The sequence below is a fragment of the Vipera berus genome (genome assembly GCF_964194415.1).
Source record: "Vipera berus genome assembly, chromosome: Z".
Classification (NCBI taxonomy): Eukaryota; Metazoa; Chordata; class Lepidosauria; order Squamata; family Viperidae; genus Vipera; species Vipera berus.
Window position 1 is genome coordinate 75,765,434 of NC_138205.1, and position 19,557 is coordinate 75,784,990.

The 19,557-nt window shown below is 37.5% G+C and overlaps 2 protein-coding genes across 5 annotated transcripts in view; one reads left to right on the top strand and one right to left on the bottom strand.

Annotated features, from left to right (window-relative positions):
* The window catches only part of LRRFIP2 (LRR binding FLII interacting protein 2), a 70,880-nt gene extending 60,845 nt beyond the window's left edge, over nt 1-10,035 (top strand). For all 3 annotated transcript variants that reach the window (XM_081345358.1, XM_081345359.1, XM_081345360.1), the window contains 7 exons: nt 403-504; nt 725-857; nt 1,870-1,919; nt 2,580-2,700; nt 3,358-3,437; nt 4,300-4,404; nt 9,155-10,035. In XM_081345358.1, the coding sequence (XP_081201484.1) occupies nt 403-504; nt 725-857; nt 1,870-1,919; nt 2,580-2,700; nt 3,358-3,437; nt 4,300-4,404; nt 9,155-9,265 (702 nt within the window). In that variant the 3' untranslated portion in view covers nt 9,266-10,035. The remainder of the gene's footprint in view (nt 1-402; nt 505-724; nt 858-1,869; nt 1,920-2,579; nt 2,701-3,357; nt 3,438-4,299; nt 4,405-9,154) is intronic.
* Nucleotides 10,036-10,272: 237 nt separating this feature from the next.
* The window catches only part of MLH1 (mutL homolog 1), a 56,660-nt gene continuing 47,375 nt past the window's right edge, over nt 10,273-19,557 (bottom strand). For both annotated transcript variants that reach the window (XM_081345361.1, XM_081345362.1), the window contains exon 19: nt 10,273-11,148. In XM_081345361.1, coding sequence (XP_081201487.1) covers nt 10,981-11,148 — 168 coding nt within the window. In that variant the 3' untranslated portion in view covers nt 10,273-10,980. The remainder of the gene's footprint in view (nt 11,149-19,557) is intronic.

Consider the following 19,557-nt stretch of genomic DNA (forward strand, 5'->3'; position numbering starts at 1 on the left):
AATTAATGGTTTTAATTTAGTTGCATTGATTCAGTTCAGCCCTAATTTACAGTATGTCATATATTTCATATTTTATCAATTCCACGTTGAATCCTAGCATCGGGATTTATTTGTGAGAATGATAGGCTTAGTGTGGAAGAAATACTACACCAGAATTGTATTTAAAGTTTATATGTAATATAATCAACAAGACAAGATACATATTTGACAGATCCATTATAACAGAGGAATTCTTGTGCTAAATATGGCAAATACAGGATTTTTTGTGGCAAACACAGGATTATGCAAAGCTTTATTTCCTTCTTTTTGTTTAGTACTCTTCTTGTATTTACAAGAAATCTCTTATCTATCACAAATTCTTTTCTCTATACTATTTTCTTTGTGCTACTTGGCTGTAACCAGGCTCTAGAGAGACAAAAAGAATATTTTGACTGCATTAGAATTGAGCGAGATGAGCTCAGAGATGAGCTGGCTGACCTGAAGGAAACAATGAAGAGAGGAGAGGTATGTTAGCAGTAGTACTTTTTACAAATGTAGATTGGAGAATCAGACCGTAGGTAGTATAAAGGAAAGTACAGCATCATTACATCATTTTCTCCTTTATACTAACTTATGTATGGAAACAATGGTGTTGTGACTTTGATTATATTAGCTAAGTAAATAGCTTATCTGTAAAATACAATTTTATGATAAATATTGTTAATGTTGCTTTTCCCCCCCCCAGAAACATGGATTAGTAATAATCCCAGAAGTCACTCCAAATGGTGATATTAACCATAAACCAGTAATTGGTGCAATTACAGTTGTATCACAAGAAGCTGCTCAAGTTTTGGAGTCAGCAGGGGAAGGACCACTAGGTAAATAAGCATTTTCTTAAAAGATTAACATTAAATTGGGGCTTCAGCACATAAAATTTAAAAATTATACCAAAAGAATTGTACTTTTAGACAGATCAGCTTTTTAGTTCTGTGTGATTAATTCCAGCACTCCATAAATCTTTTTTTTTGCTTTTAAATATTTAAATTTAAGTCGCTGTGTATTAGAATGCTTCCTGTAGAAAGTATTCCAAAAACAAACTGCTGCATTGGGATAGCTGGCTGGGAACTGACAAGACTAATCAGTTTCACATCTTAGATTTTTGTTTGTCTTCTAACCACACCCCTCCTGTTTGGAATTTTCACCTTGGCACTGGGATAATTAACCGGAAGGGAATTAATATTACATTCATAGGAGAGGACCAGATCACAGAAGAGTAAGCAGGCACTCAATGCGGAATACACTGGGCTGTTTGTGTAGTGTCCTCACATCTGCTGAAATAAGCATATTCTTTCAACTATATTCCCTATTGTGTGCCTGCTTACTCTCTTGTAATCCGTTCTCTCCAACTTCTCCACAGGGCAATGGGGGGCGGGGAGAGAAACAATAGATACAATATATACTGACTATAATGGTGATCACATGACTGAGGGATGCTGCAAAGGTTATAGATGCAGGCATTGGTCGTAAAGTTATTTTCAGCACTGTTGTGACTTTGAACAGTGCCTGAACAAGTAAGGTAAGTGTGGATTGCTATACTAAGAGTTAATTAATGTTAACTGCTTAGTTGGACCCTATGCCTTAAGTTACAATTTTTAAAGTGATTTTGCTATAATTCAGTAATGGTTTGCTCAAGTCACCCTCCTCAATGTATTTGTACTTGCAAGTTAAAGATAATAGCGTTAATCCATCTTTTTAAAAGTTTTGTGGGCTAGTTTTGCTTAAAAAGGTCCTACCTGTCTTATTGTGAATGTTTGGGTGGAATTCTAACCACATAAAACTATTCTTCAAAAGCCTTCTAATTTGTGAAATTAAGCTATTTGTTTGTTCTAGATGTTAGACTACGAAAGCTAGCAGGAGAAAAGGAAGAGCTATTGTCACAGGTAAGTCTCCTGAAGGTTTATAAAGCAATGAGTTAAACAGCTTCCCATAATGAAGTTCTAATTAAATAACAGAAATTCACTTGCTTTATGGCCTCCAGAGTTAGCTTTGTTTTCTTTAGGCTATAATTCTGATGCTTCAGCAATAATCCAGGAACTATAGAATTCATGGTTTTTCCCCCTCTATTCTCTTCTGACTGTTGAGAATAATCTAGGAGGGGCTTCATATTTGTTGAATTCTTCGGCTTTGAAACGGAGATGAGCACCGGCCCCTAGAGTCGGAAACGACTAGCACACAAGTGCGGGGGAACCTTTACCTTTACCTTTTAAGCTTATAGTGGGAAACTTGTAAAAAAAAAGTTAAGCTGGAGATTTCTGTTTTTTACAGGTGAAAGATCCGATTGTTGTACATTCTTTAAGTAAAGCAATCTTATCTTTCATCTGTAAGACAGTTTTCCTTCTCCAGCATTTTGCTAGCAATTTTGGAGGTTGTCAAGGGCCATGGCAAAATCTTTTAAGAGCAACAGGTTGTGAATTTCTGCTGTATGTATTAAATATTTCATAATATGTATAGGGCAAAACTTTTGTTCCAGTTAAAACCATTCATATAGTTCATAAAGTTTGAAGTGAAATACTGAAAATACTGTTTTATTTTAATTTCAGATTAAAAAACTGAAATTGCAATTGGAAGAGGCACGGCAGAAATCCTCTAGGCATGAAAGCACAAATGCTGATTTAACAGGACTGGAAAATGGTTCTGATTTGCAATTAATTGAAATGCAGAGTATGTTAATTCATTCAGTATTCAAAGAAGATGCACTTTGAAGTAGTCATGTCTTGATTTCTATGCAAATTTTCAGTTTGTGTTTTGCAATTTTATACCAGATGATAAAGCAGATTTAATGAAAGTACTGTATATAGTTATAGATGTATAAGGTACAATTTAAAGAGGTAATATGAAGGAAAACAGGCAAAGTCTGGTACCAGTTGTGAAATTTATAGAGTTCTTGTCATAACCAGAGAGACTGAAAACTGCAGAAAGAAAACTTTTTTCTCATTTGAGCTGTTTCTTACATTCTCTCTTGACATGGTGAGAAATGTCTTGACAATTAATTTGTATAATATCTTTTGATCTACCATTTGCAATTTTTTTAAATAACTACATTTCCAGTGTGTATGAGATTAAAATATTATTATCCAAGTCATTCTGTTTTTTATATTCCAATAAAAGTGTTGACTAAACTTCTGAGATCTTAAGCATTCACCTCATGAACTTTCAGGAATAAATATTGAAAAATACCAGTCTCCAGAGTTGCCTAATTGCCACATTTAGTGCTTGTTTTCCTCCAGAACAAACATTTGCAATAAGTAAAGGTTTGATTTGAAGTGAATTCGTAAGTTTGGTTTACAATTCTTAAATTCTAAATTTTCTTATCTCTAGGAGATGCCAACAGACAAATAAGTGATTTCAAATTTAAACTTTCAAAAGCTGAACAAGATATAACTACTTTGGAACAAAATGTAGGTATCTTTTAAGATGTTGATATATTCCAAACCTAAGGACCATGCACCATCCCTCCCCCATTTTTTCCCCTTCTTCATCACATAATATGCCTCTTTTGCACACTAGTATGGGAATCCTATCATCTATTATCAGGCCAATGACGTCCAGGGTTTGATATTTTCTTAAGAGGACCATTCCTCAAGCAATAAGCATTGTATATATGATTTGATGGCCAGGAAAGATATTTGGGCACCAAGGAGCCTTGGTGGAGCAGTGGGCTAATGCCTCCTTAAGTAACACCAGCTGCCTGCAATTAGTGCAGGTTCGAGTCCCACCAGGCTCAAGGTTGACTCAGCCTTCCATCCTTCTGAGGTAGGTAAAATGAGGACCCAGATTGTGGAGGGCAATAAGCTGACTTTGTAATAATGCCGCTTGGGGGGGGGAAAGCCCTAATAAGCAGGCATATACATAGAATGAAGGCTATTGCTAAGCACATTGATATGTGCTTCTTAGATTGTAAGCCGCCCTGAGTCTTCGGAGAAGGGTGGGATATAAATGGGATTAAAAAAAAAAGTTGAAAAGATGACTATGTCTGATGTAGAACATTGCACATAAACATTTACATTGGGAAAATCTTTACTTATAATCAGTGATAATATCAGTGCCATGTTTGCATTTCATTTGAATTAATTAGTATTCTATTGAGTTTCTGGGTATGATTATATCACTTGAATATGTATTGTTTGACATGTTTGTATTGATTCCTTGGAAGGAACAGTGAAAAGTAAATGCTTTCCATTTAGTGCTTTTAAAGAAAGGTCAAAATTACATTGAATCTTCCTTGCATATGGGAAGATAAACAAATCATTGGTCTTTTAGGTTTTAAGACTTGAAGGACAGGTGGTGAGATATAAAACTGCTGCAGAAAATGCAGAAAAAGTTGAAGATGAACTGAAAGCAGAAAAGAGAAAACTTCAACGAGAGGTAAGTGTCTCCTTTTTCTTTCAGTGAAAGATTAGTAATAGCATAGTAATTGAGCTGTGAATGTGTGCTATATTTAAAGGTAGCTTGAGATTATTGTTATTTCAAAGTAATATAAATACTCTGTCCATAGGTTTCTTGCAATTGTAGTGAGAAATTGTGTGTTCATAGGACAGCCAGAAACGAAATCATTTGCAGAATTTAGCATCCAAGATCAGGCTTATTAACATCTAGCAATAAAATAATCAATTTCCAGCAATGCAATTTTCCTCCATCGCCCCCTTGAATCCTCCCATATATGCAAACAGGAATATGAGGTTTCTGGGAGGCAGACACTTCCAGTTTCTGTCCTTAACATCTCTCATTCATATAGGTAGTTTCAAAATGACAAAAGTGATTTTGGTTCAGTTTTGGACCAGCTGGAGGAAAGTTACAGGTGAAAATAAGAATAGTTTACTTCCCAAAGACTTTATACTCCCATTTCTATCCTTTAAAAAGCGAACAGTATCTACTACTTGGCATTTATCATTGCTTATTCAGGTAATGGTACTTATATTGTCACAAGACTTTCTATAATCCCCTGCTGGTTTGGAAAATGAATACCTTGTTTTAAAAATTGGAAAGAGTAATAGGAAGGCACATGTTCATTTTATATTCAGGAGCTACCTAGACTAGGAAAGACCTTTTCTCTGGTTGGAAAGGTACTTTCTACTTAATTTCCCAAAGGAGTTAGGGCTGCAATAAGAGTCTGTTTTTAATAAAAGACCTCATGAAAAATATTAGAAAATCAGAACTTGGAGCTATTTACCTAGCTCCTTGGCTGTTTTATGCTGGCTCAGGAATTCTGGGAGTTGAAGTCCACGAGTCATAAAAGAGCCAAGGTTGCCTACCCCTGACTTAGAACATCAATGTACCCCATGGCTGATGATACAGGGTTTACATAAACTGAAAGCAAGTGCTTTCTGAAAGCATATATCACATTATATATATGATGAAATTGCCATGCCATTTCAGTAAAAAGGAACCAAAATAAAATTACATTATCCAATACATAACCAGATATTTAAGATTTCAAGTTTCATCTGTCTAGTCTTCTAAAGCATCACATTTTCATTATCATATTTCAAATAAGATACTAGGAAGAAATTACAGAACTTGTGTACAGGTAGTCCTCATTTAGTGATCACAATAGGGGCTGGCCATTTAATCATTAACTTTGTAACAGCATTTATTATTTCATTTAAGCTTTCCTGTGCTGTACCAAACCGCAAAAGTTATAAATGCAAGGATTGGTTGCAAAGTTACTTTTTCATCATTGTCACTAAATGAGGACTACCTGTACTATTGGGTGACAGAATGGTCAAAAGAATAATTCTATGTCTTTATTTCTATTCCATGGAATCCTAAAGGATCTTGCGAATCAAGGATAACAAATGAATTTACCAATTGCCAGTGGGATTATTTTTATTACTTTTTTAAAAACTTTCTTGTCCTTATGAACATATTCATAGGATGTCTTGTCCACGTCCAGCTTAAATGGGCCAACTAATATATATATAAGGGACGCGGTGGCTCAGTGGGTTAGGACGCTGAACTTGTCGATCTGAAGGTCGGCAGTTTGGCGGGTCAAATCCCGAGTGCCGTGTAGCAGAGTGAGCGCCTGTTACTCGTCCCAGCTTCTGCCAACCTAGCAGTTCGAAAGCTCGTAAAAATGCAAGTAGAAAAATAGGGACCACTGCGGTGGGAAGGTAACCGTGTTCCATGCACCTTTGGCGTCTAGTCATGCCGGCCACATGACCACGGAGACATCCTCGGACAAGCGCTGGCTCTTCGGCTTTGAAACGGAGATGAGCACCGGCCCCTAGAGTCGGAAACGACTAGTGTGTGTGTGTGTGTGTGTGTGTGTGTGTAAGATCTGTCTATTTATTGGATTCCTCAAGCATGCATTTCTGCTTAATCTTGCCATAGCTCACAGATTCTCCCCAACCTCTTTTCAAACCTCAGCAGCTTCCTTCAAGATTCTGGTACTGTTGAAGGCCTGTTTAAGGCCTGTTTCGGAATGACAGGTTGTGAGCCCTTAACAAATTAAGAGATCTCTTTATTCCATTGTGGTTCTTAGACTAGATACAGATTTATCCCAAATACAAATGAAATGCAAAAAGTTCAGCATATAGTTCTAATGCCACCTCACTTTTCTGTCTTCTTTGAGAAGTGATGCATGCTGGATAATCAGATACACAATATGTAACATGGACTGGAACATCTGAGATATTACACAGTCTCTTTAGCTCCTTTGTTTATTCTCCAATAGCGAAGTTTCCAATAACGTGTACCATATTTAAGCAGAAATACATAGACTATATCCTATTCCTTTAGTGAGTCTAAAATCATTGGATTAAATCCTAGCAAACAGAATTAGAAAGTTTTTCAATCTTAGTATGAAAGCATTCCTGAAAAGGGTGCCTTTGAGGGCATTCACCACAGAATATTAGAAGGTGGTTACAGGTAAGTTGAGTAGTACCGGTACAGGTAATCCTCAACTTACAACAGGTCATTTAGCAAACGTTCAAAGTTACAACAGCACTGAAAAATGTGACTTATGAACGTTTTTTTAGTTGCAACCTTTGTAGCATCTCCAGAATCATGTGATCAAAATTCAGATGCTTGGCAATTGTTTCATATTTACGACCTTTGCTGTGTCCCAGGGTCATGTGATCCCTTTTTACAACCTTCTGACAAGCAAAATCAATGGGGAAGCCAGATTCACTTAACAACTAGGTTACTAACTTATCAACTGCAGTCATTCATTTAACAACTGTGGCAAGAAAAGTCGTTAAATGGGGTAAACTCACTTAACAAATTTCTCTCTTAACAACATAAATTTTGGGCTCAATTGTGCTCATAAGTTGAGGACTACTGTATTTGGGATATGTTTTGCCCACTCAGTAATTTTATTCCCAAGCTAGCACATTTCTTGAAAACAGAGTGAGAAACATGTTAATTTACTCCTGAATTTCCATTCTCCTTGGTTTAGTCTTAACCTCTGTCATAGCCAGTCCAAAGCCAGATACTGATAGACTCCACTAACTAAAATCTGTCAGCTATGGTTAGGATCCATTGAAGAAGTTTGATTAGAAGCATCTTCCAATGTTTTTAGAGACCATATTTCCAGAAAAGAAGTAGAGATGTCTTCTGAACCACACATAGGCCTTTCTGAAGCTAGCTGACCATCTTCATTTGAGCAAAGGGAAAACCTATGAATAAATAGTGAACTTCAGTTTATTCTGAGAAAGAGGATGGGTTTCCTTCTTCATCTATAGATATCTGGACAGCGGGATTTCTTTGGAGCTATTGAACTTAGTGGTGCTCTATTACTATTAGAGGGCCTCTGGAAAGTTTCTTCTAATAGTCACTTGAATTGTATATTTAGTCAAAATGATGGCACTGCAAGTCTAGAACTTTTGTAGGAAATAAACTACTTAAATCCTTTTTCTACTGTGGGTTTTGTAGCATTGTTGCAGTTGCCTTCAATGGATGATAGAGAAATGCAATTTTGTTATTCTTGCAGTTTCTCAGTTGCTTCTTATAGGGTTAACAGTGTTCTACTTTTTGCTTCAGTCTCTCAGGAAGTGGCATTGGGGCATTTTTGCTTTGACTTTTGGGGATTACTTTGGGAGACCCTAAAGGTGCTTTTCAAAAAGCAGCTGGACTTATAGTTTTTCCTTGAAGATGTTTTACTTCTTATCCAAGAAGCTTCTTCAGAAGAAGCTACTTGGATGAGAAATGAAACATCTTCAAAGAAAAACAAAGTCCAGTTGCCTTTTGAAAAGCACCTTAGGGATAACCATGACCTGGATGACTCCATATACTTGGGAGATGTTAGAAGGCTAATTCTTATGGCCTACATTAACTTTTGAATGAATGGGAAACTAACAAACATAGATTTAATTTCCATAGTTTGACATGAGACAAACCTTAATGATATCTTTTTCCTATGAAGCGGGTTGGATATCTCAAAAGCCTTTGAATATCTCCAAGTGCATGAGATATCATTGGTTTTGGGCATGATTTCCTGCCAATTCTGGGGATTGGAATTTGGATTTGGTAATACTTTTATCTAAAGAGCAAGTTTCCATCTTGGAGCTCATCCTGGATTTGGCATGGGCAATTGAGAAGCCTTCATGATAAGTGGAAATTTTAACCAGTGTTGGCAAATAAGAGAGCTTCTATTGATAACAAATGTGGCAATTTCAAGATTAGACTACTGCAATTTAGTTCTTCATGTGTGGCTTTTTGGAAACTACAGCTGGCTCAGAATGAAGTGGAATAGTGAATGAAAACATAGGTGTGGCCTGTGTGTATTGCCAAAAAGCGTACCCATATGCCTCCCCTTCTAAGTGATTTCTTTATCTTTGGGTTTGATCAGATAGTGGACATTAAAATAGTGTAAAGAAAAGCAACTGAGTTATGACTTACATGAAAATTTCATTATTTGTCAGTTTCATAACTTAGCTGCTGCATAAGTTTATCTTTTGTCACCTAGTTTAGTTGTAGTTTAACCAGATACTGCTAAATGTAGGGCTAAAATGCTTTCAAACCTTTTTTGTAAGCAAAGAGTGTTTTAGATCTGCTAAATTACTTGGGGACCTTAGTTCAATAAAAAAGCTGCAACAAAATATTTTGTTGTTTTATGATATATTTAGATGGCACCTTGGTTTTCTCAAGTCTAACAGTTTTGTCTCTCTTTTTTTAGTTAAGAACAGCATTGGATAGGATAGAAGAAATGGAGATGACCAACAGTCACTTAGTGAAACGGTTAGAGAAAATGAAGGCAAATCGAACTGCATTGCTATCTCAACAATAGAAAGGAAACTAAAGAATGCACTGTTCCTGGAAATGCCTGAGCTTATTTTATGTACAGGCTTTCCTTGGCATAAATTTAAAAACAAAGCTGTTCAGTGAGTTTTAGTTTCATAATACTTTAACTTGAGCAAATGGGAAAAACAGCTTACATATTTATGCAAGTGATGAGTTCTAGCCGCTTAATTCAGGAATCTGATGGAGCCCAATTCCCTATGGTTGGCTTATTTTATATAAACTATTTTCACACTTGTGAAATCAAGTTTATTCTCTGAATTATTTTCAACTGCTTTAATTAATGCTTGGTGCTTGGAAAGAGATGCACGAATTCAAGAGTATTTGCTGCACAACAAACTAACCAATTATGTGCTCGAGATCATCACATGGCACAAGTGCCTTTTAATATAGTGCAATGAGAACTTAAGAGATTAGAACAAAATATAATGTGGAATCAAATACCATTTATTTTAAAACACAATTGGAGTCTTGTTTGCTAAACTTTTTACATTTTGATGGGAAACACTTTTGTAAAATATTTAAATTTATATAAAATAGAAATGACTTGTATAAAATCTGCTTTATTGCATGGTGATGCACAATTGAGATTTCAATTTTAAACAGTACTATCCCTATTTTTAATGTAAGAATAGTGAGCAAGATTTGTTATCGTAAATTGTGTAAAACCTGATGTGTATGCTGCTTAAGTGTGGAGTGAAATGTGGGTGGGAGAAATGTGGCGGATATAAACCTATTAAATGGACACTTTGCATAGCATGGGTGTGTCTTGTCTTAATGTTCTCTGGCATTTTCATTGTTGAGCTTTTCATTGTGCTAATTCTGAAAATTTTGATTCTATGTAACTCAAAACATTACAGACTGAAAATGTTTCAATTATTTATTTTGAATGACAAACCTGACAGGATATAATTAAGTAAAAACTATGTCAGCAGGAGCTGTTTATAATCACTATGATATTACTAATAGAAAATTGATAATTTCTGTACAGGTAGTCCTCAACAGTTTGTTTAGTGACCATTCAAACTTATAATGGCACTAAGCGACTTATGACCATTTTTCTTATGAGCATTGCAGCATCCCCATGGTCACATGATCAAAATTAAGATGCTTGGCAACTGACTTGAATTTATGATGGTTGCAGTGTCCCAGGATCATGTGATCACCTTTTGCAACCTTTGGACAAGCAAAGTCAATGGGTAAGCTAGATTCACTTAACAGCCATGTTACTAACTTAACTACAGTGATTCACTTAACAACTATGAATGGGGCAAAATTCACTTAAAAACTGTTTTGGTTAGCAACAAAAACTTTGCTTTCAATTATGGTCATAAGTCGAGGGCTACCTATATTTCTATATAAAATTTTCCTTTACATTCAAGAATGCTCTAATCATCTATTCCCAAACTATCTGCCAGCAGAAATACTAAAACAGCATCAAGTAGAAAAAGAGAATTCTGATCTTCTATATTTGTCCAGTATACACCTTCATCAGTTGTATGGTTCATTAGGAGTTTAATTAAGCTTTATTTGCTCACTGTACAATATGTGGATATTGTGAAACGTTGAACAATAGTGGATTAATTTTCTGACCATTCAATAGACGTTTTTATGCAAAAGTTAAAATACAGTACTATTTAATGATTGATTAAAGTTATAATGACAAGGAAGAAAACAGATTAAATAGTCCTAGAATATTTGTACTTAGCATCGCTCAAAAACTTTGTACAAGTCAAGTAGATTAGCAAGTTGCAAAATATTGCCATCTTCTCTAAAATTTGTAGGAGGTAAAAGGTATGACCGAAAAGCTTTGTAGAGTGTATGTTCCACTGTCCATTTCCATGATCTCATGCTTTTTCCAGGCTCTTCAACCTGTAAGAGCAGTGTTAACAATACCTCAGAGTTCATAGTAAAGTTTGAAACATATGCATTATTGAATAACAATATAACATGTCTTTTTGAATTCCTAGTTGATAATTCAATTTGTAAAAGTCATTTAATGCAGCAATAATCAGAAATATACCTGTGTCTAACAGTTAATTTGCTCAATCTCTCTTCAATTTTCAATTGTTTATCATTTTTGCAATGATTATAAATTAATTACAAAAAGCCATGCAAAAATGAACATTTTGCAAGTTTCCCGTCAAGTGTTACCTATACTGTGATACAAATGACAAATACAAATGTTCAAGGATAGGGTTTTTTTTTACTTTACATAACAGTTTGAGCCAAGTGGGTAGACTGAGTAAAATGCAAATAGAACAAAATTCCCATAAGGTCTAACATCTGGTTGCTTTTGTACTGTGGTCCCCAACCTTTTTTGGTGAACTGGGTCAAGGATGTGGTTTCGTGTACTGCCTTGCATCCTGTATGTGCACAGATTGGGCTTTGCTTGTTTGAATAGCCTGGTTTCTGCTGTGCCACAGACTGGTGGTGGTCTAGGGAACCCTGCTTTAATATATGAGTAGTTCTCAACTTGCAACATTTAATGACTGTTCAAAGTTATAAGAGCACTGAAAAAAGCAACTTATTTGCATTTTTGCCACAACAGATGTGGCCAGAAAAGTGGTAAAACGGAGCAACTCACTTGGCAACAGAAATTTTGAGCTCAATTGTAAGTCATTTGCAACATGGAAGTGCTAGACATCCTACAATAAAGCATTTAGCATCCATAAAAATTAAGAAGTTATATGTTCATTCTTTTTCATAGCAAATATGTATAATCTTGTTATCCAAGGCCGAGAAATGAAAGATCAAATTATAAACACCTGCTGAATGATATCTGATCAACTTAATTGCTTGCAATTTCAGCAACACGTACTCCTAAAATGTTTGTTGCCATGACTCTTAACTGGCTAAATAGTGTATCACAGGACAGGGCTTTTCAACCAGTGGTACGGGTACCACCTGTGGTACATTGGCACCTGGCAGGTGGTATGCGACCATCCTAGAAAAGTGGTAGCGGGGGAGGGGAATGAGCTGAACCGGTGGCAGCACCGCACAAGCCTGAACAAGAGATGGCTAGAGCTGCACGGCTGTCAGGGCTCAGTGGAAGCGCCAGGATCAGCGCCAGCCCAGAAGAAGCGCCGATCAGCTGGAATGTTGCAGTATCTCCAGGGTCTTGTGATTTACATTCAGATGCTTGGCAACTGATTCATATTTATGACTGTCACAGTGTCCCAGGGTCATGTGAAATGACCAAAACCTGCTGCAACCACCCAGCAGACAGGGGGAATAAAAACCAAACACCCCCACCCCCTGCTGCCAATCCGTGACAGAAATGTTCACAACAATGAAAATTTTGGACAGAAGAAAGAGCGCCGCCGGGCGGGCAGGTGTCTTGCTCGGCTGTGGCTTCGGGTGTACTTTTTTCAGTGCCGTTGTAACTTCAAACAGTCACTAAGCGAACTGTTGTAAGTTGAGGACTACCTGTACTTCATCACTTCTTTCCTTTTGGGGGGGGGGGTCATCAAGTTTTTGACACCTTGCTAGGCGACTGGTGGTACTCGGACGTTGCCATATCTTAAAAGTGGTACAATGGGTGAAAAGGTTGAAACGCCCTCTCAGGGCAACATTTTTTTACTTTCTCACTGCAAGCTTCACAAGTAAATGGGGAAGCCAGCAGGAATTTGAGGGAGGAAAGAAGAAAGGGAATGAAAAGGGAAAGGGAGAGGGAAGAATTAACCAATCAAGCAAGGAAGAGGGAAGAATGGGGAAGGAAAGATGGAAGAATGGAAAATTTCTGACGCTCTTTGCCAACTTCCTAAAATAAAGCTCAATGGGGAAACTGGCAGGAAATTGGAAGTTGCTCTCACTCCCACTGCTTTTTTGCCCACCCATGGTTATTCTGTTTCTCTTGTCTAGATAATACAGAGGAAACACCTCTGAATCAGTGATCTAACTGGGTTGTCTAGTGAGGTTCTAAACATAAACTTTAGCCATATCATATACAGGTGGTCCTCAGTTCCCAAATAGCAACCATTCTGTGTTACAAGGGCAATGAAAAAGTAGGTTTAGGATGGCCATTACAGTATTTCTATGGCTACATGATCACAATTTGGGCACTTCACTACTGGCATACACAACTCATGTCCCATGGTCACATGATCATCATTTGTAACCTTCATACCTGGTTTCTGACCAGCAAAGTCAAGGAGGAAACAGGCAGGAAATGTGCTGTCACACTATCACTGCAGTAGAATCAGTGTAACTCCAGTTCAGTTACGAGATTTTTCATTTAATAATGCCACTTAGCAATAGACTTATCCATTCCAATTTTAGTTGGTGAGGACCATCTCTAATCAAACCTCTAGTAAAAAAAACTCATTAGCTAAAATATACCCAATACTTATTGTTAGGTATTCATTTCATTTCTTAAAGTTTCTACCCAGTACCTTTTTTGACATGAGTATATAATGAACAGGAAGCAGCAAACGAAGCTAGGGAAAATCACATCGAATACCTGTTCAGTTAGCACAGGAGTCCCACCTCAGAGCTGTGTGCTCTTTCCATTACTCTTCTCTACATATATCAATGACTGCATCTCAAAGGATCCATCTGTTAAAGTACTGAAGTTTGCAGATGATACAACAATCATTGGTCTTATTCGAGACAATGAGTCTGCATATAAACAAGAGGTAGATCAACTGGCCCCATAGTGCAGCCGGAACAATCTGGAGCTGAACACTCTTAAAACTGTAGAGATGATAGTGGATTTTAGAAGCTCTCCTATTTTACTTCCTCTTACAATATTAGGCAACACAGTATCAACAGTAGAGATCTTCAAGTTTCTAGGTTCTATTACCTCTGAGGACTTGGAACACCTAACATTATAAACATCATTCAAAAGCCACAACAAAGAATGTCCTTCCTGCATCAACTCAGAAAGCTCAGATTGCCCATGGAGCTGCTGATACAGTTCTACAGAGGAATTACTGAGTTTGTCATTTGTATCTCAATAATGGATTTAGGGCGTTCAAGCAAGGACCCTTGGCTGCACTTCCTTCACCCCCTGCCACCCACCTCAACCCATTTGCAGCCAACTTTCCTCCTCCACTGCCCCCCCCCCAGCTATTCTCCACAGTCAGTGGTCCCTTGGCCTTCCACCTTGGGACAGGCCCATTCACCCAGACACTGTTTGACCCAGGCATTTGGCTGCATGGGACAAATAGCTCCCAGCCAATCAGGTAGCAGGCAGAAACAATGGTGCTGTGGGGGCAGCATGCAAATTGGTGATGTGTGATTGCAGGGGCTGTGAGGGGGCAGTGTGAGATGCAAGAATTTTTTTGAAAAGTACTATGGCTGCTCCGCAGGTTTGGGGGCCTTGCAGGTCTGTCACCAGCACCAGTGGTGGCCACTGGGGGGAGCAGACAGGGAGGGAAGGAGGGGCATCTCAGGGGGCTTGACAAAGACAGCTTGGCTTGCAACTCAAATGAAAGTGGGAGGAGAAACAAAGCTAGTGCAGTTTCTTGCATTGGGGAGCAATGCAGGCAAACAGCAAGACTGGCATGGCTTCTGCAATTGTGAGGGGGATGCACAGTGAATGGCAAGGCCATTACAGAGCATACAGGTAGTCCTCAACTTACAACAGTTCATTTAGTGAGCGTTCAAAGTTACAACAGCACTGAAAAAAGTGACTTATGACCGTTTTTCACACTTATGATCATTACAGCATCCCCATGGTCATGTGATTTACATTCAGATGCTTGACAAGTGGTTCATATTTATGTCAGTTACAATATCCTGGGGTCATGTGATCCCTTTTTGTGACCTGACAAGCAAAGTCAATGGGAAACCAACTTCACATAATGATTCCAGTCATTCACTTAACAAACGTGGCAAGAAAAGTCATAAAATAGGGCAAAACTCAACAAATATCTCACTTAGCAATATAAATTTTGGACTCAATTGTGGTCGTAAGTTCGGGAATACCTGTACTTGCAAACTATCCTTTTCTATATCTATACATCAATTCATATATTATCTTTGTTCTTTAAAATTCTAACATCTCTTTGAGGATCTCATCAACTATATGCAACAGCAACTTTCTCAACCTTCTTCCTCTCAAATCACTCGCTATTTTTTTGTATCCTGCCTTTATTACTTTTACAAATAAGGTGATGAACATATCCAATACACCTTCTTCCCCCTATTTCCCCCCAACAATCCTCCAAAGTGAATTGGACTGAGGGTGTGTGACTGGCCCAAGGTCCCCCAGCTGGATTTCAATATTAAGGTGGGAATAAAAACTCAAATATTTCCATTTCTATCCTGGTGCCTTAATCACTAAACCAAATTACTCATACACTTCTCTTTTAGGTGCAGGTTACCTTAAAGGCACATTTAATATTGGAACTCCCCCAATATATTGATAGGGCTACCTTTGAGACAACTTTGCAAGGATCTAACTGTATGGATGCAGTGCAAACTAGGGAACTCATTTTCTCAAGTCAATTGCCTCAGGTTTGGGGGTGGGGTTGTTTTTTTTAAATTTGGTCATGCTACGAATCAAATGAACATGAAAACAGTCATTGGCCACTTACAGATGTGAGCCATTTGGATATAAGATGGCTCCACACACAAAAATAAAAATCAAGGAAGAATGCGATTGAAGGGGCTGGCTGCCATTAGAGGCATCCTGATTGTTCCGCTGGGCAAAGAAAACTTGACACAGAATTTGGCTGTATCCTAATTAAACAGACAATTTGTCTAGACTTAGACAGAACATCCAGAGATGTTTCAGAAAACCATGAATTAGTGGGGAAGCATCTCTAGTTCACATTTCTGCCATTTGAGTTCAAAAGGTATGATGCGGCCACGCGGGTAGTGATGGGAGCATCCCGATACTCCCATATTACACCCCTCCTGCGTGAGCTGCATTGGTTACCGGTTGTCCTCCGGGTGAGATTTAAGGTGCTGGTACTTACCTTTAAAGCCCTACATGGCTTAGGCCCGGGATACTTGCAGGACCATCTGCTGCCGGGAAAGACTTCCCATCGCCCAGTGCGCTCACACAGAGAGGGCCTCCTCCCCTGGGGGTCGGCTGGCGACCCCCAGGGGGAGGGCCTTCTCTGTGGGAGCACCAGCCCTATGGAACCAACTCCCCCTTGAGCTTCGGATGGCCCCGGATCTCCGGTCCTTTCGCCGTGGCCTCAAAACACTCCTTTTCCATCAGGCTGACCTGGACTGACAGGGATTTTAATTATGTTTTTAATTTTTAACTTAATTTTAATTTATTCTACTGGGGCCATTAATTTAATTTCTTTTTAACTTTTGTATTATTGTATTTTATTGTTGTTAGCCGCCCTGAGTCCTTCCAGAGATAGGGCGACATATAAGTCCCAATAATAAATAAATAAATAAATAATAAATAAATAATGATGCTCTAATTGGTGCTTGGCCACAAGGTCTACTAAATGTAAGGCAATGATGACATGCAGAATAGGAATGCCAGGTGCAAGGATAATGAGAATTGCTCCCTTTTGGCACAGGCAACCTTGCGTCTTGATTGAGGAACATCTTCCAGAGTGGCCAAATCTTCTGAGTCTAAGTTCAACAGCAGAGATTTAAATTGGTGGCATAGCTACACTCTTTTATGACAAGCTCTGCCTAAAAACCTTTCATTTTACCTCTATTTTAATTCCCAGCTTATTTTTAAGTCACTTGATTTCTTTCCCCTAGCAGTCATTTTTTATTTTATTGCTGCCATTCTTGAGCCAGCTTGTTTACAAAAAGTACATGGGGAAAAGGAAGAAGCAAGCGGACATCTTGAATATAGTCTTCACCTAAGTCTCTGAAACAAAGTTGACAGATGTCACAAGCAAGCAAGCCACCTTATTAGTGATCTATCCAAACAGATGTGACTCCCTAGAACAGGACCTACTCAGAGAAAGAGACTACAACTGTTGCAACTTTCCTCCTCTCTGACAGAGAATGCTCCCTCCCCAAAGGCAAAGGCTGTTTGCTCAGCCACATAAGGGCTCACACAGGACATGAGAGCTCTAAGTTTAAATCCTTGAAAGAGCAAAATATGCTAGACTTTATAACTGGACATAGTCTACTGATAGCAGAGACTTCAATATTTGACTTGCTGACTATAGTTAAAAGTAAAATAGGTTCTTTAAAAGAATCTTTTGCAAAATTTATTGGGTCAAGTAAGTAAAATTGCTCACTCTGCCAAAGCAAACAATTTTGTTTGTATAGTGCCTCCAGACACTGGCACAGGAAAGGAAGACTTTACTCCTGAAGTTTAAATGATTTTTTTAAATGAAAGTAACAGAAGAAAAGCAATTGTACAAAAAAGGGCAAGAAGGGAAAAAAGCTCCTAAAAAGCAGATGTCTTTTTCAAACCAATAACTACAAATCCTAAACAACAGAGTAAACAGAGGCAGATGGGGATCTAAAACACGTATCATTCAGTCCTTAAACCAGCTGTTACACTGTGAAAGACAACTGATGGCCTTGGAAAAGATAGAATGGCTAGCATGTTTTTTAAAAAATATCTTTTTTTAGAATTTTTTCTATCTTCTATCTTCCCAATTAGTATTTTCCATTTTGACAGTCAGTGCAGCCAAAAAGAGTATTGGTACCATTAATAAAGCATCCCACTTGGACAATTTCATCTTATCAAGAGTCTACGAGGGATCAAAATCTAAGCGAACATATGTTGTAACATTAGTATGATTTTATAGACGTTATGATCCCTGATATTGTTTCACTTTGTTTCAAGCACTTTCACTAATAAGACAAAGCCAAGAAGGTGGCTTCATTCTGGCAGTATAAATTTGATCTACACATGGAAGAAGAAAAACAAGGCACTATTATTCATTCCAAGCCTTCAAATCATTCAATTACTTCTTATATCCTGTTCTCTGATCCCGTTGTCATTAAACAAAATAATATTCCCACTGCATCACATATACTCAGAACTCTGCAGGTTTTCCCCCAAAACTCATTCCTGATTCTTTAATTATTACCATTTAGTGAATCATAACATGCAGCTATTATCCACTTATGTATTCCTACCTTCCTATGCCTTTTATAACAACACAGATGATGACCATTTTTATTCTTGAGATACATTCTGGCCTTTTGTTCATTTGTTAAACCTACACCTTCATTTCCATATATGTGTTGATCAACTTCACAAGATGGAGTCATTTTCTTTTAGATCTATTACATTTTTCCATGGTCTATTTCACAAAAACACAGGATTTCCACATTATTTTTCACAAACAAACAGCATATGTATTTCTTTCATTTCCCTATTAATTCAGGCTCTTTTAATACTCATATACTTTAACTTGCAATCTTGTTGTCATGATCATCACTATCCAGATCCACAGATAAATGATTTGTAACTGCTCCATTTGTAACTTTTCCTCAAAGTCTTCACATAAGCTAAACTACACTTTCTGTATCTTACTGTAAGAATGCTAAATAGTTTTTCTAGTATGTCACATCAACATTCGCTACTAATGGTTAAGAACAATACTGCTTACCCAGTATGCTACAAATGCAACTGAAACCCAGTTTTATCCCAAGCACATTATTCTATACGCAAGACAACGTTTTGCAATTTAACATATGTACTATCACAGCATAGGATAACAATAATAGTGAGATAGTGAACATGCTTACTAGTTCCTATAATTGTACTACTCTTTAAGACAAGCTGTTACTGTTACTATATTTTACTAAACCTAGATCAGTAAAACCCCATATCCATTTTAGGTTCATAGTAGACTGTGTTAATTTTACCAAAATTCATTATAGCGTTTTGATTGTTTCTGAAAAAAATCCTTCATAATTATTTTAAAATTACAATAAAACCCGGATTCTCTGAAATTCATTCAATAGACAAAATTTTACTTCAAACATCAATTCCCCAAATGAACAAAGTCTATTGTTTTTAAAGCAGTCTGGATACTTCTGTAAAAGTGTCTCCTTTAAAAGAAATACTTTCAGGCAGTGCTTTTTTTGTAAAAGAAAAAGGTGCCGGAACTCACACATGTCATACAACCCACCTTGCCTACCCTACAAGGTTCCATCCAAAAAAGGTGCCGGAACTCCGTTCTGAGCGTTCTATGAGAAAAAAAGCCCTGCTTTCAGGAGCTTTCCCATAAAACCAGCTCAAGCAAGACATTGATAATTCAGAGTGCTGTCAAAGGAATGTGTGCAAAATTGTCTTGAATGTGCAGGCAATTTAAGAATCATTTAATTATTAAAATTTTCAATGTGCAGGATAGAATATTATAAAAACTATTAGGTAACAGGAAAGTT